The sequence below is a fragment of the Mustela lutreola genome, chromosome 8 (genome assembly GCF_030435805.1).
Source record: "Mustela lutreola isolate mMusLut2 chromosome 8, mMusLut2.pri, whole genome shotgun sequence".
NCBI classification, from domain to species: Eukaryota; Metazoa; Chordata; class Mammalia; order Carnivora; family Mustelidae; genus Mustela; species Mustela lutreola.
The window spans coordinates 94,937,981-94,960,374 of record NC_081297.1 but is presented as its reverse complement, the minus strand read 5'-3'; the positions used below and the strand labels follow the sequence as shown (position 1 = coordinate 94,960,374).

The window sequence follows — 22,394 nt, the reverse complement described above, 5'->3', positions numbered from 1 at the left end:
CCAGGGGAAGAGGTGAGAAAATCCGGCTGCTCCCGCAGCGGGGGAGGAAGGTCCACCTGAAGGTCAGCTCTCCTTCCTACAGACGCGCACAGGCACTCGCGCGCGCGAGCTGGGGAACTCGGGATAACACAGGCGCTACCACCCCGACCAGCCCTTGCCCTTGGCGGAGGGGAGTGCCCGGCGGGGGTTGTGCCCGGGGCGGGGGGGGGGGTGTCGCTCCCCGCAGCCCCCGCCCCGGACGTGACAGCTGGCGGCCCGATAAGGAGCGGTCCCCTTGTGTCGCCTTTCCTCCGGTCCTTGGGACCGGCCGGTGCGCGCGTCCCGCGGCCGTCGGATGCGCTGGGTGGGGCCGGGGTGGTTCCCCCTGCTCTCCCCCACCTCCCATTTCTAGGGTGACTGTGCCGCTGACGTCAGGCTGCTCTTGGTTCATTCCTTGGCACGGGGAGTTTATTTTCATGACAGCAAGCAGTGCCGCGGAACTGGAATAGGCGTGTCCTCTCCCCCTGACCCTCTCCCGCCCCTTGTCCCTCTGCTCACCCCCTCGCTTGCTCCCTCCCTCCGGCGACTGCTGCCTTTATAACCGCTCGGCGCCGCGAGGGCGGGATAGCGCCTGCCGGCTTCCCCAGCACCCCGGGGCTCCAGGGCCGCCTCCGACGCGCGGGAAGCGAGCAGCTCAAGTTCACGCGCCAAAGCGAGGGCTTAAGGGTAAGTGAGGTGCACGCCGCCGGGGCGCACTGGGCCTCCGGATTTAAATCTGGGGTGTGGGGGGTGGTGGGGTGCAGCGCTGGGTGGGGTACAAGAAAAGAGAGCTAGCTCCCTGGTGATGGACTACAACTGTCTATGAGGAAAAAAAAAATCCCAAGAAAGGAATTTCTCTAGTTTAACTCAACTCATTTTTCCCCCCGCTGAGCTTCCCAGGCTAAGACAGAGGCGGAGAGCCAAAAGATTGGATAATAGTTTGTGCTCAGATACCTTGTACAGACTTTTAACAGGTGGAATCCTAGCTGGGCAGGTGAGCAGTTTTGGGATCCTACTAGGGGAAGAAAAAAGAAGGAAGAAGATTTTATTTTTTATTTTATTAAAAAAAATTTATTTATTTATTTGACAGAGAAAGAGAGCACAAGCAAAGGGAGCAGCAGGCAGAGGGAGAGAGAGAAGCAGGCTCCCCACTGAGCAAGGGGGGCTCCATCCCAAGGGCCTGGGATCTTGACCCAAGTGGAAGGCAGACACTTTATCTTAACTGACTGAGCCACCTAGGTCGTGCTTCCCTGCCTCGGTGAAGATTTTAGAGGAAGGGATTGGGAGTGGAGAGGGTTGGGGATTGAGAGTAGGGGAGATGGTGACAATTACTACTTCTTGCCTGAAAAGTTTTGATTGATTTTGTCCTTCCACAACAAGCGTACCCTTCTGAGTTTTGGGAGGTAGACCGTGGAAGCCACAGCTTTCCTTCATGTGTCAGGCTGTGGGCTCCACCACATTCCCTCCCTGGCTGTCCTTTGAGCTGCTCAGGAACCTCGTTGCAGATGGAAGTTGAATATCCAGTAACAGCCTACCTTCTGGCAACAGCTAGATAGGACCCAGGTATGGCCTCAAGGCTGTCTGAAGTGCTCCCTTAAACTCCATGGGGAAGGAAGCATTAGTCATAGGGGAAGTCTGCTCTGAATCTAGAAATTTTGGAGGATTTTTGGTTCCTGACTTCTTTCCATTGCTGATTTTCTCCTCAGGCCACACCTGTTGAAGGGTTCAGTTGAATCAGCCACTGCTTAGGGCTCATTCCTGAAGGGAAATACCTGAACTGCTTCAGATAGGATGGGCTGGGGCCCATGGAAGGGGTGAGGATGGGGGTCAGAAGTCCAGCCTCCAGGTCTGTGTGCTGGCTCCTACTCAGAGAGGGAACGAAAGGCAGAAGGGAAGAGTCAGCAAAAGCATTACCTGGGAAACAGAGGGGCTCCTCTGAGGTATGGTGAGATGTGGGCTCCTAGGGCAGATAGAAAGGATCAGAACATTCCTGTGAAGTACTCTCGGTGTTGAGTCCGGAAGACTGATTTCTCATCTAGGCTCTACCTCGTGGTGTAGCTATGAGGCAGCCAGGACCTGGGCCTCGTGTTCCTCCTAAGGAGTCTCAGGAAGGCCCCCAGCTCCTTCCCATGGCTGAAATTCTAGCACCTCTGTGTCTGCACATGTCCCTTTGGGAGTCCACCTTGGAGTCTACTCCTTAGTGAAAACTGAAAACGGAGTTTATTTATTTATTTATTTTTAAAGATTTTATTTACTTGACAGAGAGAGCGCGCGCACAAGAGAGTGCAAGTAGGCAGAGTGGCAGACAGAAGGAGAGGGAGAAGCAGGCTCCCCACTGAGCAGGGAGCTCTATGCAGGGCTCAGTTCCAGGACCCTGGAATCATGACCTGAGCCAAAGGCAGCTGCTTAACCCACTGAGCCACCCAGGCACTCCTGAAAATGGACTCTAACTGTGATTTCATTCTGCTGATTTTGGAAGTTTGTCTTCAGGTCTGCTTCTAAGAATCCAGATGGAGCAGAGAAAATGGTCAGGAAGTGATGTGTTGATATATTAGGACCTTAAAAAACAATGAGTTCAGTAGTATTTTTACTCAAGGGGTCTCAGATTTTCTGAGTAGTTTGGTTTGTTTCTATATTTCTGTATTTATTGCCTTGTGGCCAGAATACACAGTCTGTATTTTAGGATTTCAGATTTTTTTGTGTATGTGGTCTAAAACATACTGTTGCGTTTTTTTCAAACTTTTTTTTTTTTTTTAAGATTTCATTCATTTACTTGACAGAGTGAGATCACAAGTAGGCGGAGAGGCAGGCAGAGAGAGAGGGAGAGAAAGAGAGGAAGAAGCAGGCTCCCGGCTGAGCAGAGAGCTCTATCCTAGGACCCTGGGATCATGACCTGAGCTGAAGGCAGAGGCTTTAACCCACTGAGCCACCCAGGCACCCCTAAAACATACTGTTTTTGTAAATGTTCCACTTCAGTAGAAGTGATCATATGGAGCAGAGGTTGATAAACTAGGTCCATGGCCGAACACATCTCACAGCCTCTTTTTGTAAATAATTTTGTTGGAACACAGCCATGCTCATATCTATGGCTGCTTTCAGCTACAAACATATGACCCGCACAGCCTAACCTACTTATTAGTTGGCCCTCTACAGAAAATGTTTGCTGATCACAGATATAGAGGATCTGAATTATACGATTAACAATGGGGATATGAACAGATGAACGATAGATGTGAACATAGAAAACATATGAACATAGAGAATATTTCAACTAAGGAATCCATAGAACATTTATAAAAATTTACCATATTATTATTCCTTTGTTTTTTTTTCATCTGCTGAAGACTGACAAAGAATATTGAAGTCTTCTAGAAGTATTAGGGTCTCCTATAACTAGTATTTCTTTTCATTTCTCCTTGTGTTTCTGGTAGTTTTTGTTTTACGTATTTGGTGCTATGTTATTCAGTGCATGAAAGTTTATAATAGTTGTATCTTAAATGTGGAGTACCCTAATTATTAAAAATCAAGTTTTTTGGTCCATATAATATCTTTTTGCTTTAACTACCTTTGTGTGATATTAATACCTTAACTTTTATTTCTTCATTTCTTTACCTTCAGCAAGCTATTTGTACTTGATATATATTTTTTCATTTAATATTTTATTTATTTATTCATGAGAGACAGAGAGGCAGAGAAGGAAGCAGGCTCTTCACAGAGCAGGAAGCCTTATGTGGGACTCGATCCCAGGACCCCAGGATCATGATCTAAGCCAAAGGCAGACACTCAACCGACTGAGCCACCCAGGCGTTCCTAGTCTTTTTTTCAGATGAAAACATTACCATTTACATTTATTGTAATAAGTGTTGCTTGTTATTGCCAAATAATTTTTGGCCACATGGTCTGCTCTCTCCATCTTTTCCCACATTAGGTAGCCTCTATCTACTTGGGTGCTTCAGTGGCTGGTTGTGTTATTCTGAGGGCTTAGAAACACAGCCTTGTAAGGAGGGATGGTAAGTTTAGCTTGGGACTTGTTGGATTGAACATGAATATGTTCCCTTTATATATTAAAATATTAAAGGGGTGTCTGGATCAGTTAGGCATCTGTCTTTGGCTCAGGTCATGATCTTGGAGTCCTGGGATCAAGCCCCACATCAGAATCCCTGCTTGGCGGGGAGTCTGGTTCTCTTTCTGCCTCTGACCCCGCTTGTGCTCTCTCTCTCTCTCTCAAATAAATAAAATCTTAAAACAAATATTTAGAAGAAGGTATGTTTGAGGATTGTGAGCTGGTATACTAGTAGAGGACTTTATCTATCTTATTCCTGGATATTTTATTTCTTAAACTCCTGGGCCTAATAGCTTTGGAAGTTTCGCTCAAAATCTTATTTTCTTTTGTGTTTTTAAAAAGATTTCCGGGGTGCCTGGTTGGCTCAGTGAGTTAAAGCCTCTGCCTTCGGCTCAGGTCGTGATCCCCTAGGGTCTTTGGATGGAGCCCCACATCGGGCTCTCTGATCAGTGGGGAGCCTGCTTCCTCCTCTCTCTCTCTCTCTCTCCCTGCCTCTCTGCCTACTTGTGATTTCTGTCTGTCAAATAAATAAACAAAATCTTTAAAAAATATATATAAAAAGATTTCCAGTATTTTATTTTATATTCCGGCATTTTATGTTACAATAATCTAAATTTCATGTGATTTGTTTAGAATGGAGGAAGATGGTATGTAATGATCCCAGGGAACTACCCGAAAGTGACAAGATGGCCATCAGCACTGTAGTTATACTTGTTTAGATCTGCCCAAGGAGGTTCGGTAATTTTTTTTTCTCCCAGTTAGTACGAAGAAACTCAATTCAGTGATGTTATTCAGATGTTATTCATAAGCTGTTGCCAAAATCATTTTTATGTCATCAGAATTAGGATGACTCCTCGGAACTGGGGATCCTGGAGATTTCCTTGCAGACACTTTCCATTTATAACTAATCCTTCATCAAGGGCAGAGAAATTCCTGTGGGACTCCACCCTCATTTTAGAACTCAGCCTAGATAAAAATACAAGGATAAGCATCGGTAGGTATTCATCTTCAGGCCTTCTTCTCCATTACTCACACTTGATAATAAATAACTTGCTTTGAGTAAATATTCAGTGGTCAGTCTTAGTCCAAGACATTGGCTCAGCAACCCTGGTGTAGAGCAGGGTGCCTCTTGAGGACGATATCTACAAATGGAAAATTGGCACTGTTATCTTAAGAAGCTTGTTAGCTGATGGTTGAGTCAACATTGATTTTAATGTTTAACATAAAGCATATATATGGAAAAACTTGAGAGCTAAGAAATAATGAAGAGATCCACAAATTCTGAATGAGATGGGCCTAATAATTACTTTTTTAAGATTTTATTTGTTTATTTGACAGAGAGACAGAGGTCACAAGTAGGTAGAGAGGCAGGCAGAGAGGGAGGGGGAAGCAGGCTCCCCGCCGAGCAGAGAGCCTGATGTGGGGCTCAATCTCAGAAGCCTGAGATCATGAACCTAGCCAAAGGCAGAGGCTTAAACCACTGAGCCACCCAGGCGCCCCGGGCCTAATAATTTTTTAAAAACCTCAAGGTAGAGATAAGTTTTGGGCTAAGTTTTGAAGTAGTATGGCACATGGCTTGTGACTAGGAGGGGAAGGGTCTTTCTGGCTGGGAGAAAAATGTACATGTGGGGGCAAAGAACACGACTTTATCACAAGGCCTTGGGCAAGCCCCCGTTCCCTTCTGGAGAGAAATAGCTCTTGGAAGAGTGGCTTGCCTTGTGTGGAGGTGGAGAAGGGGGAGTTAGGAAGGCAGGAGGAGAGGGGTGGGAGGACCCATGGAGAAAAGCCATGAAGCTCAAACTGGGCCTGAGTCTGATATAACAGATAAAAAGGGGCTAATATGTTCATCCAGAGATCCCTTCCTTTCTTTGTTCCTCTTGCTTACAGCATTTCACTGTAGCGACTGCTCTTTTATTTTTATTTATTTATGTTTTGAAATTGCTCCTTGGCTTCTGGGAAACGACTCTGACTTATCATCATCATCATCGACAACCCCTGATCATATTTTTAAGCTCTTTTCGCGGACTCCTGCATTGACGACGCGGTATTCCCCTGGTCCTGCCCTTGGCCCCCTTCTCCATACTTGCTCCCTGTGTGATCTGGTTCTCCTTTAAAAGCTTCAGATACCAACTCTAGACCCACCAACGTGTAAGGTGGAAGCCGCAGATACGCAGGTCCGAGGGCAGGGGCGGGGGTCAGCACAACCTGGGGTCCTGGAGCCTGGCTTCTAAGTGCTGTGAGATCTCAGGCAAGTTGTTTAATTTCTTTGTGCCTCAGCTGTGAAAAAGGGGCATAAGAAGAAGGGTTGTTGCGGGAATTGAATGAAACAGTGTGTAGCCCCGAGGAAGCTCTCAGGACTTCGTGCTCATCGTTTCTGGATGCCCCCCCCCCCCCGCCTCCCCCGACTCCTGTTGCATGTCCCATATTTATCTTATATTCTGCACAGCTCCATTTGGTCTCGGTCCTCACCGGCCTGGCCTGCGTTTCTATCCCATTCAATTGCGTAAGCCAGAAATCTGAGAACGAACCTGGGGTCCTTCATTCCCCAAGCCCTGTCACTTTTGCCTTCCTAAAAATCTCCCACTATTTGCTGGACATCTTTCATGCCTCACCTCCTTCGTCTCTATAACTTAAAACACAAAACAAAAAACAAACCAAAAAAAAAAAAAACCCATTAGGTGGAAGAACTCACTGTTTCCCCTGTGCCCTCAGCCTTCCTTGCGTACCCTGTGCCCCCTTGTTTGTATGTCGGTAGGACCCTACCAGTCCTCCCAGGGGCAGCAGCCACACTTTGGATCCGTGTGACTCCTACATTTAACCATAGTACCTGACACAAAATAGGCACTTAAATGTTTGTTGATCGAGTGTAGGCTCGCTCACTGTGGAGACTTCTCAGAGTCCGTTTAAGCGGAGAGAGGCTGGAGTCAGGGAGAAAAGCTTCAGAGATCCTAACAGTGATTTCGAGATGAAATGAAAAATTACATTATGCTTAAGACTGCTTGTGAAGGGAGAGTCTTAGCAGCTACTTGACACTGGACATGTAAATTCTTATTTATTTATTTATTTATTTAGGAGAGCAATCGCAAGTGAGGGGGAGAGGCAGAGGGAGACAGAGAGTCCTAAGCAGACTCAGAGCCCGATATGGGGCTTGGGCTTGATCCTACAACCCTGGGAGCATTGCTGGGCTCTATCCCATGACCCTGAGGTCACAACCCCAGCCAAAACCAAGGGTCCCATGCTCAACCCACTGTACCACCCAGGCACCCCTGGACATGTAACTCCTAAGGGTCAGGCTTCTCACCTGTAAAATGGGTTGAAGAAATAGTAAATGAGATAGATAACAGATGTAAAAACATGTAAATGAGAGAATACTTATAAACACGTGAGCAATCTGCATTTGTGCCTGGCTCTGGGGAGCTCAGTATGCGACACTAGTCCTTACTATTTTTACTCATTATTATGTAGTGACTACTACAATATATCAAATGGAACAATTCAGGAGGAGGGAGAAAACTAAAATGCTAAAAATTCACATATTTGCCTGGCTGGGGTACGTGAGGACTCAGTTTCAACAATCACAGTTTATTTGGTATTTATTCCCCAGGCATTGCTAACAGGTAGGTATTGTCCTCTGCATTTTCAGATGACAGAATGAGATATGTCTCATAGGAGGAAGATAAGATTGGCTTTGGCAAGGCCTTGGGCCCCAGGTTATTCATGCTCAGATACTCTGGGGTGAGGTGGGGCGAGGGGAGGGGCTCAGGGCCTCTTGCCAGCCTGAGCCCCCTTCCAGGTCTAGGTGGGCTTCAGCATCCCACCCCCCTGGGGAGGAGTGAGGAGCCTCGGGGGGAGCTGGAGGACTCATCAGTGCTGGCATCTGTGCTTGCCTAGCAGTCAGTGCCATAGGTCTGTGTCTGTGAAGATTGAGTCTAGGTCTAGGGTCAGCATTGCACTACCCGGTGGCTTTGTCCCACAGGTACACCTCTGCCTGGTGGCCCTCTCCTTGGCCTGCACTCAGACCCTGAGTCACCTCCAGCCCTGTTCGGGAGTTTGATCCGGAGTTGGCCGGACGTGTACTTTTCATGACGGGCGGTGGGGCAAGAAGAAGAATGAAGGGGAGGGGAAAAGATTTGGCAGTCGTCTAAAAGGAGCTTCCTAGAAGGGTGAACAGTGAGACTGGAGTGGGTTCTCACCCTCTCGTTCAGCAGCCCCCCCTCATTTTACAGGGGAGAGGAGGGACGTTCCAGGAGATTTGTGTCCACATCTGATGCAGTTGAAACCCCTTCTTTCTAAAGGGGTGGGGTCAAGACCGGGCTTGGAGTTGAGCCCAGCACGTGACTCCTCCTCCTCCTCCCTCCCTTTCCCCCCCTCCCTTTCTCCCTCCCCTCTCCCCTCCTCCTCTTGTGCTTCTTCCTTTCTGCCTTTTACTTCTCCTTTTTCTTTATAACTTTTCATGCCCTGACTCATTCCAGAAGGACTTAGGACAGTGCCGGTGACTTCAAGGCCTCCTTTGTAGGTGCTGGTGAGTTACTGGACGGTGGGTGGTTAGTTTAGTGAGCGGCTGCAATAGGGGAAGGGGGTCTCACTCTTATGACTAATGAAAGTCCTTTCCTCACGTCCCAGGTCAAAGGCTACATGCACTAAAACTGTACCACATTCCTCCAAAGTGCAGCATTTAGTCATCAGGGAGTTGGGTGGGAACAGAGGACCGGATACTGGTAAACCGCTCTCCGCTTACTGGGAAATCTCAGGATTCATGCTCTCCTGGGAGACCCCTGGAGTCATTTACACGGTTGCATTTACACGGGAGCATGGTTCCAGACCTGGCCCAGAGCCCCTAGCCTCGGACCCAAAGTGTGTTCTAGACAGCCTGCAGGGGGAAGGGGATAGGAGAAAGGGAGGTTAGGACTCAGGACCGCAAACAAGAGCTCGGGAGGGAACCAGGTCCACCCCACCCCATCTCAGGAGCAGCCCCACCCCGCCCACCAGACTCCTCTCCTATCCCTGTGCACACTCGTCCATCCTGGTTACTACGTGGCGGGGGCTAGTCCAGAGACTAGGGAGAAACATTGAACGTCTCTGTCTACTCAGAGCCTTTGAATCCAGAGGAAGATACAGACTTAGCAATAGGCATAGCAGGGCTGGGCGTGCTATAGGAAGCACAGGGCAGGATTATGGCTCTTCCTCAACTCCGGTCCCCCACCCTCGCACCTCCCTGCAAAGAGTGGCTTAGAGGGAACAAGGCCGGAGAAGCAGGTGGGTGTTTTGAAGTGGTGCAGGAGAGATGGACAGCCTTAGGGCGGGGAGACGTAGGATATTCACGAGATCCTGGAGAGAGGGAAACCAGAGGACATGCGTGTTGGGTCTGGTAATGTGGGACAAGGATTTCTCAGGCCATTTCCCAAATCAGAGGTAGATGTGAAGTTGGCATTTACCGCCTCTGCCCCAGTTCACAAATGGGGAGACCCCTGTGATATACCTCCTGGCCCGGTCTCACCTTCTCTCCCAAGACCTCCTTTCTTGCCCTGCCTCCTGCAGCCAGTCTGGGGGACAGTCACTGTTTTCCCATATAGGAATCCGAGACTATGCATAGTTGGAACAGCTGGGGCAGGTCCCAGGTAGTCATGCCCATTTCCGAGGGCAGGTCTTGCCTGGCTCTAAAGTTCTTTCCAGACCAAGCTCCTCAGTGTAACTTTGGGGTTAGAGTTCCGGTTTGAACCCCCACCCTGCCGTTTCCTTTCTGCATGACTGGGCTGAGTCAGCTGACGTGTGCCTCAGTTGCTGCAGGTGGAGGACAGGGGTCCTGATGGCTCGAGCTACAGCACGAGGTGCTTGTGATGGTTAGGAGAGGAGAGCCCTAAAGAGTAGGCGTGGTGTGGGCTAAGAGTGAGTTTGTGATGAGACTTTCTGTCCCCATTCAGAGCAGTCCAATAGTGCATTGCTTCTTTCAGCCCCCATGTGGTCTTTGTAGACGCTAGTCCTTTCTTGGCTGGAACCTGGATCTCTCTGTCCTTGCCTTTGGTTCCAGAGGATGCCCAAAGAACTCCGGGTTGCATTCCATTTTCTCTTTCTTGCTTCAGCCCTCACGTTCTGCTCCAAGGTGGTTTTGCTAGCTCCTGGCAGTTCCTATTCTCAAGTGCTGATTGTTTCCTCTTTCCCACAAACCTCGCTTTCTAGAAGTCCTTTTTAACTTCTCAGAACCCTGTCCTTTCCCTGAGCCACCTTTCCTGTCTCTTTTACTCATCTGGGCCACTCCCTGGGTGACACAAGGTCTTCTCTGTACGGAACGGCTTGTTAATAAGTCTGATGAGGTTTTCTTTCCTCTGACCAAATTCAAAGTACTTAGAACATTTCAGACCCATTGCACAATGCCTGTCATTGCTGGGGAAGGAGGTGGAGGAGGGCTAACAGAGGTGAAGTAAGGGTAATTCCAACAAAATTAGTCACTCAGATAAAATGTGTTTGCTAAGAAAAATTTTAAAAAGAGGTTTGTGAGAGAATTAGGAAATATGAACCTTAACTGGATATTTGATATTACAGGGCTATTAACTTTTGAAGTGTGGTTAAGTTACAAAGGAGTTTTATCTTTTCGAGATACACACTGAAGTGTTTGTGCATAAAATGATAGGATGTCTGGGGTTTGCTTAAAAATAATCTGGTGAGTGGGGGTGGTGACGGTGTTCGAGCAGAATCAGCCATCTATTGGTAATTTCTGAAACCAAGTGATGAGCCTGTGGGCTCTTCGAGTCTTCTTGAAAATGTCAACATTTCTTTAAAAACAGTGGGTTTTTAAAAAAAAATTATTAAGAGGGAGAGAGAAAGCCAGAGAGCAAGTAAGCACGGGAGGGGAGAGGCAGAGGAAGTAGATCCCCGCTGAACAGGGAGCCCCATGCGAGGCTTGATCCCAGGACCCTGAGGTCATGCATGACCAGAGCCAAAGGCCACTGCTCAACTGAGCCACCCAGGTGCCCCTAAGAACAGTGTTCCAAAGGCACTTCAGGGACTGTTTGCCCATCTCCCCATGTATGATTGGGGTGGGAGGTGGAGGTGAAATGCAGGGAAATTGCACACCCATGGCCCGTTGCTTTCATTGGATCCCGGTCTGCAGATGCCAAGAGGTCCTGCGCAGCTGCCACCAGAAGGGAGGGGCCCAGAGGTCTCAGTTGGCCGTCTCAGCTGGGGGCCTGAGGTTCGGCCTCACTGTTCCTCTGGCCAGCACCATGACCGACCGTCCTTCAGGCAAACACCTCATCTATCCCTGTCAAGATTTAGAGTCCTCAGGCCCAAAGTCCTTTGTGGTTAGGGGGCCATGCTGATGACTGCTCCTCAAGGGACATTTCTACCTTGAAAGCTGGGGAGGGATGAGCTGGCAGGGCTGACCGAGAGGGGGAACCACCTTTGAAGCGAGGCCCCAGCCATATGACAGATCTGAAAAGGGGTGAGGTGGAGAGGTGAAGGTGAGCGTGGAGGAAATGCGCCCAGCCTGGGTCTCTCCTTTCCCCAGTGTACACTGCGCTCACAGCCAGCCCTGGGCTGGGGGCTTCTCCCTCTCCCATGCTCCTGGCACGGCCCCCAGCCTGGCCGGTCTACTCCTCCCTTCCCGGTACCCCCCCTGCAGTGGGTGTGCACCTAGGCAAGGCAGAACAGACCCTGGGGACTTGGGTTTCAGGAGTGCCTGCCCTCTTCCTCCCATTTCTCATCCTGCGCTGCCCTGAAGAGGTAGAACAGGACCCTGTTCATTTCCTTGCTCTGTGCTCCCTGTGTGGTGGGCGTGACCCTGCGGTAGAGAGCAGGTGACACACCCTGGTGACAAAGGGCTATGGGAAGCCTGTCGCAGTAGTGGCACAGTCTGTCTGTCTGTCTGTCCCTTCTGCTCTGCTAGGGCACTTGTCTGTTTTCTCCTTAACCACTGACTCTCTAGCCTAGTGACGGGCACATGGTGGTGCTCAGGAAACATTTGTTGAGTGAATGGCTGATACAATACCAAGTTAAGTGTGGCAAGTTGAATTTCATAAAAAAGTTGGGAAGATAGGGATGCCTGGGTGGCTCAGTCGTTAAGCCTCTGCCTTCTGCTCTGCTTGGTCATGATCCCAGGGTCCTGGGATGGAGCCCTGCATTGTGCTCCCTGCTTGGTGGGAAGTCTGCTTTTCCCTCTCCCATTGCCCCTGCTGTGTTCCCTCTCTTGTTGTGTCTCTGTCAAATAAATAAATAAAATCTTTTTTAAAAGTTAGGAAGATAGATTGAAGCTATACATTATTTGTTATTTAATTCAGTTAAGTTATTTTAACACACCACACCTATAATATTCTAGCAGATGCATTATCATGTATGTGTACGTGTGTTTTAAATTGCATATATATACATATATAATTTTTCCCCTAATTGCCATGAGAATAAAACAATACTAGGGTGATGACTATCTCACCTAACTGAAATGCAGGTTTTAGATCTTTTTAAAAAAGATTTTATTTATTTATTTGACAGAGAGAGATATCACAAGTAGGCAGAGAGAGAGGGAAGCAGGCTCCCCGCTGAGCAGAAAGCCTGATGTCGGGCTCCATCATGACCTGAGCGGAAGACAGAGGCTTAACCCACTGAGCCACCCAGGTGCCCCATCCCTTTTTTTTTTTTTTTTTTTTTTTTAAGATTTATTGATTTATTGGAGGGTGGGAAGGAGCAGAAGGAGGGAATTTTTTAAGCAGACTCTGAGCTGAGCACAGAGCCCAGCCAACATATGAGGTTCTAGATCCCACGACCCTGAGATCAGGACCTGAGCTGAAACCAAAAGTCAGATACTTATCCGACTGGGCCACCTGGGCATCCCCGGATTTTATATCTTTAAGGGAAGCAGGTGTTTGAGTTCTGTCTGCATTGACGAAGATGCTCGCTTGTCCTGGGCAGTTAGTGAGCAATGGCTCCTTCCATTTCCCACTGTGCTGTTTCCCTGGCTTGAGGTTGGGTCTTGAAGATGTAAGATAGAAGAAAGAGACACAGGTGTTCTTTTTCCTTAGGGTGATCACAGCGTCCCACAGAGCTGTGAAGGGCTAGAGAAATCTTGTCTATAAGCATGTATGGGCATGTGGTGAAGATATTCTGGCTGTTTTACCTGCTATCAGTAAAGAGACAAGCTGGAGTGAATGTTTTGTACCTTTCCCTGCTTCCTGGTCCAGGGGTTTCCCTTCCTTCCAATTCCTTTCTGCACAGTGTGTCCCTCTTAGGTCTTAGAGGAGGCCAACATCTTTCACTGGTTATTTTCTGTGGAGGGGTTCTCAGTGAGCCTTCTCTTCCTCCAGCCTGGTCTGGTCCCCTACTCCCCGTCCTGACTGTATTTCTCCTCGAGTCAGTTCACAACTAACTTTTCATCAGTTCACAACTCACTTTTTGCTGTGGAGTGAGCAATCCTATCAAGGAAAAGAAAATCTACAGCCCCCTCCCCTGCCCCAAATCTGTTGCAAATAGCATTTAATAAAACAAAAGGAATTGTGTCCTAGAGAAACAGCCAGATAATATAGAAAAAAATGATAAACTTTCGAATTTCAACATCTTCCCTGACATTGACTTTGGACTTTGAGTACCATGTATTTTAAGGAAATGTACAAACTCCTTTTCTCTTCCAGTTTCCCAATGTATCTTCCTACCATGCCCTGAATTCTTAGGAATTTGATTTCGTGACGTTTGGGACATCAGCTAGGTTTAAAATTGACTTGAAGTTTGTGGGAGCAGAGAAGGAAGCAGATGTAGGAGATAAGGGGAAATATAAAGGAAGTATAGCCAATCAGTTTTTTTTTTTTTTTTAAGACTTTGTTTAATTACTTATTTGAGAGCAGGGATCCTAGAGCCAGATAACTTATGTTCAAATCCTGCTTCTGCCATTTTCCTCATGGTATGATGTTGGGAAAGTAACATCCCTTGTCTCTGCCTCAGTTTTCTCATCTGTAATACATGACTAATATTTTTTACCTCCTGGGGGTGCTGTGAAATTTAGCTAATAAATATGACAGGTGATTGGAAGAGTTTCTGATCCAGAGTAAAAATGAGCAGTAGCTATCGGTAATATCTTTCACTGGATTATCCACTGGTTTTTGGTGTCTCCTCCAGAACTTCCTTCCTTACAGATCGTTAATAAAGAACTCGTTGGGACAGAGAAGACTCTTTACATCACTTTTTGGAATGAGACTAGAGCCAGCTTTACAAACTTTAGGGAGGGGAAAAAAAAAAACCCTTCTAACATATGATGGCAGAGCTGATGAAGAGGTTTCAGCAGTGGTGAAGTGGATGTTTGTTCTTCCACAGAGAAATCTACAGTTCAGATTAACTCCTCGTATCCATGAAAGAATGGGATGCATACAGGGCACCTGGGTGGCTCAGTTGGTTGAGCATCTGCCTGCCGCTCAGGTCATGATCCCGGGGTCCTGGGATTGAGTCCCACATGGGGCTCCCAGCTCAGCGAGGTGTCTGCTTCTCCCTCTGCTTCTTCCCGCTCACGTGCTTGCATGCTCTCAATCTCTCTCTCTCTCTCAAATAAGTAAATAGAAATCTTAAAAAAAAAAAAAAAAAAAAAAAGAATGGGATGCTTACAAATGCCTGACACAGGCAAAGGTAGGGAAAAAACCCTCAAGACCGATAAATGATGATTAAAGTTTAAGCTTAGAGATTTCCGAGTTCGTGAATTCTGACATAGCACTAGCCCAATATCAGGAACCCTGGCAAGTTTTTTGAAAGGAGACCTCAGAACCCTTCACCAAAGCACCGAGTCGTCTGGTGTCAGGGTACCCATGAGTATAGCTTAAGTGTGGGGAGATTTCAGGTTTTCCTTCATCAGTCTTTAGAATTTGCCAGGAAAGCTGGAGACACGTTGCTTTATCTAAGGAGGCAAGTTCAGGGGCAACACCCTGGTCAATCTTTTTGGGTCCCCGTGCCTGAGTGTGTTAGGAGATTCACTTCTCCTTCCCCCCAACTTTGCTTCCACACAGGACCAGAATGGCCACCGCATCCCCTCATGGTTGCCGCTCCAGCCTGGCTGCCAGGTACCACAGACTTTGTGATATGACTGAAATCTGGGGAATTGTCCTAGAAGCAGTGGCTGCAGTTGGGGCCGTGACCTCGGTGGCCTTCATGTTGGCTCTCCTGATTCTCGTCTGCAAGGTGCAAGACTCCAACAGGCGAAAAGTGCTCCCGACCCAGTTCCTGTTCCTCCTGGGCGTTCTGGGGATCTTCGGCCTCACCTTCGCCTTCATTATCCAGCTTGACGGCAGCACCGGGCCCACCCGTTTCTTCCTCTTCGGGGTCCTCTTCTCCCTCTGCTTCTCCTGCCTCCTGGCTCACGCTTTCAACCTGACGAAGCTGGTGCACGGGAGGAGGCCCCTGTCCTTGCTGGTGATGCTGGCCCTGGCCGTGGGCCTCAGCCTCGTGCAAGACATCATTGCCGCGGAGTACCTCATCCTCACCATGAACAGGACCAACATCGCCATTTTCTCTGAGCTTTCAGCCTCTCGGCGCAATGAAGACTTTGTCATGTTGCTCATCTACGTCCTCTTCCTGATGGCGCTGACCTGCCTCATGTCCTGCTTCATCTTCTGTGGGGCCTTCAGCGGTTGGAAGAGACATGGGGTCCACATCTTCCTCACCATGCTTCTCTCCATCGCCATCTGGGTGGCGTGGATCACCCTGCTCCTGATTTCCACCTTTGGCCCCACGTGGGATGATACCATCCTCAGCTCGGCCTTGGTGGCCAATGGCTGGGTGTTCCTGTTGGCTTACGTTGCCCCCGAGTTTCGGCTGCTTACAAAGCAACGGAACCCCATGGATTACCCAGTTGAGGATACGTTTTGTAAACCTCAACTCATGAAGCAGAGCTATGGTGTGGAGAACAGAGCCTACTCTCAAGAGGAAATCACCCAAGGTACAGAGCATGGCTGGGCAAGGATCCCTTGTAGAGGATGAGGGGAGAACCGTAGGATATTGTAACTGTAAGGAACGCTCAAGACAGTCCAGGTCATACCCCTGACAGAATAGATAAGGTCCCCAAGGTTCAGATCCTGCTTAAAAACATCCAGCTAGTTAGAGTTCTAATAGAACTAGAAGCCGGCCTCTGGAGTCTTAATCTCGTACTTCCTACACAATACACTGTGGGTTTCTCTGAGTCAGAATAAGATGGAGCAAAGGAATCACTGAAGAAATCTCTAGAGACAGGCAGGTGAGATTGTGTTCTTTATAAAAGAGAAATAGGTATTCCTTCCAGAAATGTGGAGCCTTTATGGATTTGAATAGAGAAAGCTGCGCCATGATTTCTTGCTATGGTCACAGAGCACAGAGGCAGGAGAAAGCCCTTTTTTCATAAACCAGCAGGGATCTCCATAAAGCTACTGGGAATCCTGATTTATCCTGAAGAATCACATCTGGGGCCGTGGGAGGGAAGAAGTTTTGTCTGACATGAAAGAGTCTAGCGATTTGGCTCCTGCCTGAAGTTGTGAGAAACCAGGTGTTACATTGTTCTCACAACAAACAAGGGGCTAAACTCATAGCTAGTGACTGTCCTTGCCCCCAAGGACACACAACCAAGGAATCTATTCATTGGTTTCTGGGGCTTACATTGATTTCTGGGCCTAATCAAGGGAGGGGGATGGGTTTGGGACAGGAGAGAGGAATGGGAGCCAGCGAGATTCTTAGCTTCAGCTAACTATTTCCTCTGCCCTTGCAGCGGGGGCGGGGGTGTGTGTGTGCGTGTGCAAAGCTCCCTGGTGCTTCTCACAACAGCTGCGGTCCCTCTCCTGGGCACTGGAAAGCCTGAAGGGAAGCGGGGATGGCTGGAGGGGATATTTTAGCTCCCATCAGCTCCTGTCCTTTCTCCTGCCTTGGTTCTATCACCACACTCCTGAACTCCCTGTTATCAAACCTTAACTACGATTCCTCCCTTCCATCCCTCTTTGCATTCATTTTATGGACCACTGTCACCCTCCTCTCCCTAAAATACTTCTTGGACTACCACATTTTCCTGCTCACATACCTCACTGGCTCCCCAGTACCCACCATATTTGCTCAGGGAGGAGGCTTTTCACAGCCAGAACCCAAGACCCATGGAAGCCATGCTCGGTCCAAACTATTCTAGTCACCGCCTTTCCCTGTCTGTGCGTCCAGGCTCCAGGCATGTCCTTCTCCCTGTCCTTGTCCATTTCTAGTCACACATTCCCCCGTCTCATTATTCACTCCGCCCACAAGCTGTAGAACTTTGAAATGCTCTTATCAGAGTGTGTCCCATTCCATAGCTATTTGCGTGGCTGTCAGATAGTCTTCCAGCGTTAGCCTCGGGCCAGGAGTCATTCTGGTTAATCTTTAGATTTTTTTAAAAAAATATTTTATTTATTTATCTGAGAGAGAGACTGAGAGAGAATGACAGAGAGAGAGAGAGAACACAAGCGAGGAGGAGAGGGAGATGCAGGCTCCCCACTGAGCAGGGAGCCCAATGTGGGGCTTGGTCCCAGGACCCCAGGATCATGACCTGAGCCGAAGGCAGACATGTAACTGACTGAGCCACCCAGGCGCCCCTGGTCTTTAGATTTTCCACAGGATCTTATATAGAGAAAGCATCTGAGGTATGTGTGAAGTGTACTGAACAGGTATATTTTGGGGGGAAGTCAACGGATTGTTTTAATTGTATTCACGATGATTGTATGTGTTTTCTCTTCTGTTCCAGAGTTTAAATTTTCCCTAGAGACACAGAAAACAATTGCTCAAAAGTTCTGCCCCCTCTCAAAGAAAGTAAAAAGAAAAAAAAATTTTTTCTTTTTTTCTTGTGGACTGTTAAGGAAGTGGGTAAATCCTCAGTGAGATTCACTTCTGGCCAGATCTGTATCTGAAAAGACTGGTTTCAAATTGCTTTTGGGGTGATCTTGGGAGGAGGTGCCCTGGCAGGGAACTTTCTGGAAAGTTCCCTAGTGATCCTCTGTTGGTAGCTATTCATTTATTAGTGTGGTGCGTGCTTTGTGCCTTGCCCTGGGCCTGGGACAGTCTCTTCCTCCATGAATCTTAACGTTCTACTGGGGAGACAGGCAGATAGCAGGACATGACTGACTGACTGAATGGGGGTGAGCACAGGCCGGAGCAGGAAGCCGGTTGGGCCCGGAGCTTTAACCCCTCCCCTTCCTCTCTTCCAGGTCTTGAAGAGCTAGGGGATACACTCTACGCTCCTTATTCGACCCATTTTCAGCTGCAGGTAAATTGTTTCTCTTTTTTCATCAGGGGCATTAGCTCTCGGGCATGTTTGTCCTTCAGGAACACAGGCTGTAGCCATTCTGAGGGCTCCTAGATGGCCTCTTGGAAGGACAACGTGTCTCCTTTCCTCTGATCTGCCTCAGGGGTTAGCACTGGAGACTGGAGTATTTCTAGTGTTCTGGAGTATTCCCAGGGAGGGGCACTTCAGGGGGAGGGATGGGAGAAGGGGGAGAAAGTTAAGGTTCCTGCCCAGATCAGAGCTCTGTTGAAATTATCAGGGAATTGGAGTGGGCTTAACAATATGGCTGCTTCCTTTTCAGAATCGGACCTCCCAAAAGGATTTCTCCATCCCACGGGCCCAGACTCGGACTAGCCCTTACAATGACTATGAAGGAAGGAAAGATGGCAGTTAGCCGTCTGAAGAGTGGGACAGACAGCAAGTCAGCCAACCAATGGGGAGTTCCAAGGGCTATGGGCTTAATCCCGAGCCACCTGAGGAAACTGTACAAAACCTTTTGGGAAGAACTTGCCTTGCCTTGGCTTCTGGAGTTGCTGGGTGGCTAACAAGACTCCAAGGCCTAGCACTCTAGTATTTTCCTTTGTCCCAGGCACTTTTAAGTGGGAGGGAGCCTCCAGCAACTCAGGGTGTGCCCCGTACTGAGCCCAGTCATTTCACCAGTGACTAAAGCCACGGTCATCTGACGCTTCCTGGCTCAGTGAGCTTCAGGAGCCTGCTCTGGTCGCTCAAGGCTGGTTTTGGGAGGACTGCTCGGCCCAGAGCAGAACTGCAAATCTGAGCAAGAAGAGCCAAGGCTCTTCTCTGTCCCTGCTGAAATCTACACTGGAAGCCATCTGACTGGCACGCTCCCATCTTGCCTGGGTACGAGAGGCCACGGGTCACCCCAAATGGACCCATCTCTATGGCACTACCACGGGGTCCTGTGGGTCCCCAGCACCAATTCACTGGTCTTCATTTCCAAATTTTCTGTCCATCCCTGGACATTTGTCCCCTGTCTGCTTTCCCAGAATTTTCTCTTCTGTATCTTGTGGGCAGGGGACAAGCCCCAATTTCTCCTTGGCGGGAGAATTCATGCTCTGTTCTTGCTCTAAATTCCTGGCACAGATTCTTCTGTCGTCCCCTTGCCTCTCAGCTTCTGTAAATAGCTTCACACTGTGTTCACCACCTGTGTTCCGTAAGTGGGCATTGTCTACCAATGGGGAGTGTTCCTTGTAGAATAAGTTATTCCCTGCTCCTCACGTGGAGATGCAATAAAGATATGGTGACAGGTCCTTGATGGTGGCAGAGGGACAGTACGAGGGGTGTGCACTGGACCTGAAGGAGAGACGGCGGGCACTCATCTTCAGATGGAGCTGAGGTCCTGGAGCTGAAGTTTAAAGTTCAAGTCTACTGGGTGTGCACTTGACCCTTCTCTAAACATTTCTCCTTCTCCTCCTTTTGTCAAAGATGTGTGTGTTTTCCCTATTTGTTGAGGTGAGGGGCAAGGGTGACACGGGGAGCCAGGAAGGGTCACGGATCCTGAGGTTTTGCTGCAGAAAGGCAGAGGAGTCATGATCTTGGAATGGGGCTTGGCAGGCCAAGTCAGACAGGGACAAGATTTCAAAGGCAGCTTCATGGTCCCCAGGTTTAATTGTAGGAGGACATATATTCAGATCTCTATTTGACAAAATTGGTTCATAATATCCTTTGGAAAAGACACAGCACCTGACAGTTTTTATTTACTTTAGTCCAGAAACAGCTGCATGGGGCAGAGCCACAGGGAACAGTTTTTGACGAAGAAAAAAAAAAATCCCCAAGTACTGAAATTGGATGACATTTAAAAACCTTGTAGCTGAGTTAGGGGGTTACCTCCTAAAGAGCCCGACACTCTGCTTTTCATCAAAAGGAAAACCTGGTGTGGGAAGAGGGTTGAGGTGATGCTGGAGGTGAACCAACGACACTCTGAATTACGGATATGGACATGCCACAGAGATTTGGTTGATTGTTTCTCACAAGGCTTTGCACTAACATTAGCCTAGTTTTGCACTGAAAAGGGGGAATTACAAATCATGATTTGGATCCTTCTAGACCATTTTAGTCTTTTCTTAAGAGGCCATAACCTGGTGAGGTTGTTATGAGGGAAACACAATAGAATTCCAAGTCTATCTGTCACAGTGTAAGTACTCAGGAAATACACATCCCCCGACCCCCACCTCTTTTCTTTCTTCCTCTGGACTTTAGCCCATCAACCAAGCAAAGGGGGCTGAGTGAAAGGTAAAGCCACAGAGGACCTTGGATCTGCTTTCTTGTTAGGGAAGAGCATCTCCCAGACCTTTTAACTCTTCAACCTCTTCAAAAACGGGGGAAAACACGGGAATGGTACTCTCTTCTAAGAAATACAGCCTTGGGACAAGTAGACCATCCCCTCACAGAATTCTTTTCCTTGCCAGGAGGTAGATAAACTCTCCCCCCATTCAAACAGCCCTTGTCATCCCTGTGGCCGCTACTCTGTCTTCAGGTCTTACATGTTCAGGACATAATTAAACTCTTCTGTTAAAATAGGGACAATGCAGGGACTGAAAGTGTTGGCACTTGGCGATTGCTGTGATACCGGAGAAGAGGGTTTCAAAGACTTCCTGTTAGGTCTCCACCATCCCTGGGCTGAAATGGTATGTGCAGATTTAGCCCAGCCTGGTCCCTGAGTAATGCCCGTTGATTGACTGTTGGGAACCCAAATGGCCTCTCCTTTGAACTAGGTAATAAAAGGAACCTCAACAATCTTCCTCCCAGCTTTCACCGATAGGTGGGAAATAGACTGTCTCCCCTCTGGGCCTCTCACTTCAGGCTGGGGCCGCTCCGCAGCCGCCATACTCCAGGTATCCACTTGATGGCGGTAAAACCTCAGGGATGGCCTTCGGGGAGCCGAGCCTCCGCGAAGCAAACCTCTTGCAGCAGCTTTCCGGTGACGTTCAATGGGCTCTGGGCCAATGCGTCCCATTTTAAAAGGCTCCTGTGCCTGAGCTGTTCACGCGTTCCCTCCCACCATCGTTAGAGGACACCTCTCCTCTGACAGACTTTCGGGGCCCCGTGTCTTATTTTTATGAAACCCTCCAAGGTATTTGGAGTCCATTTGCATGCAACCTGGCATCTTTGCAGACAGCGGCCTCATATGCTGTTATTAATGTGGACAAGTATTTATGTGGTGAGAACATCGGCTTTCTGACAGGAAAAGTGTGCCCAAACAAAGAGCACTGCCTGGCTCTGGAAATGGACCCCCTCTCCCGCCCCCAGCCCCAGCCCCAGCCTGCATTCTGGGTTCCCTTCCTGCATTTCTACACTTGTCCTTACTGCTGAGACTGAACTTTTCCTTCCTGGCCTGCTTCCTTCTGTAGCTCTCAGAGTTTGCAGGGCTGCCTCCGTCCCAGCCCCATTCTGAAACGTGAAATTGTTTCAGAACTGGAGGTGGAGGCGTCAGAGAAATCTTTCTCCAGTGTCCTGGACTGCTGAGATCTGGGATCCGGGCCATCGGCCTCCAGGTTGTAGATGGGAGGCCTTTGCACATTCTGGGGGTTCAACCTGTGGTCATCTGGAATCCCTTCCACACAGGGCTGACAATGCTTTGCCCCTGCCTTGGCTTTAGGACAATCCAGGTATGCAGATGGCTCTGTGTGGCCGTGAATTAGGGCCTGACCCTCATTTCTGTAACCTCCAGATTGCTAGAAGATTCTTAACCCTTCAGAATGGAACACGCCAGTGCCTAAAACGTCGGTGTTTGAGAAGGTCACAGAACTTCTTTTGCTGGTGCCTTGTGGCGTTTATTGTACAGAGGAAAGAGCTCAGGCCTAATGGAGTTAAGACAACTGGGACCAAATTTCTGGTTTTGTCTACTGCCAACACTTGTGTGGTCAGTTTAGGCCTTTTCCCCACAAAGTGGATGTCTGAGTAAGGAATCAAATAAAATGACCATGGTCACTCTCTATTTTAAGTTTTCTTCTTATTTGCCTTTGCATCAACCCTCTCCTCCATTGCCTTTTCTTCCCCTGATCTCTTCTGTAGTCATCACCTTTCCCTCCTGCATGTAAGCTGCATGCAAAGATGGGCATA

The 22,394-nt window shown here is 48.5% G+C and overlaps 1 protein-coding gene across 1 annotated transcript; it reads left to right on the top strand.

Moving 5' to 3' along the window:
* Positions 1-247: 247 nt before the first annotated feature.
* GPRC5A (G protein-coupled receptor class C group 5 member A) lies at positions 248-22,269 on the top strand. Its single transcript, XM_059186018.1, has 4 exons — positions 248-705; positions 15,055-15,983; positions 18,235-18,293; positions 18,613-22,269. Exons 2-4 carry the CDS (start codon positions 15,062-15,064, stop codon positions 18,703-18,705), a joined length of 1,074 nt encoding a protein of 357 aa, XP_059042001.1. The 5' UTR covers positions 248-705; positions 15,055-15,061; the 3' UTR covers positions 18,706-22,269.
* Positions 22,270-22,394: the final 125 nt, after the last annotated feature.

Excerpts from the sequence above, each read along its gene's own strand:
- GPRC5A (XM_059186018.1), top strand. The coding sequence starts at position 15,062 with ATGGCCACCGCATCCCCTCATGGTTGCCGCTCCAGCCTGGCTGCCAGG. Across the intron at positions 15,984-18,234 it reads TCAAGAGGAAATCACCCAAG|GTCTTGAAGAGCTAGGGGAT; the intron begins GTACAGAGCATG and ends CCTCTCTTCCAG. Across the intron at positions 18,294-18,612 it reads CGACCCATTTTCAGCTGCAG|AATCGGACCTCCCAAAAGGA; the intron begins GTAAATTGTTTC and ends CTTCCTTTTCAG.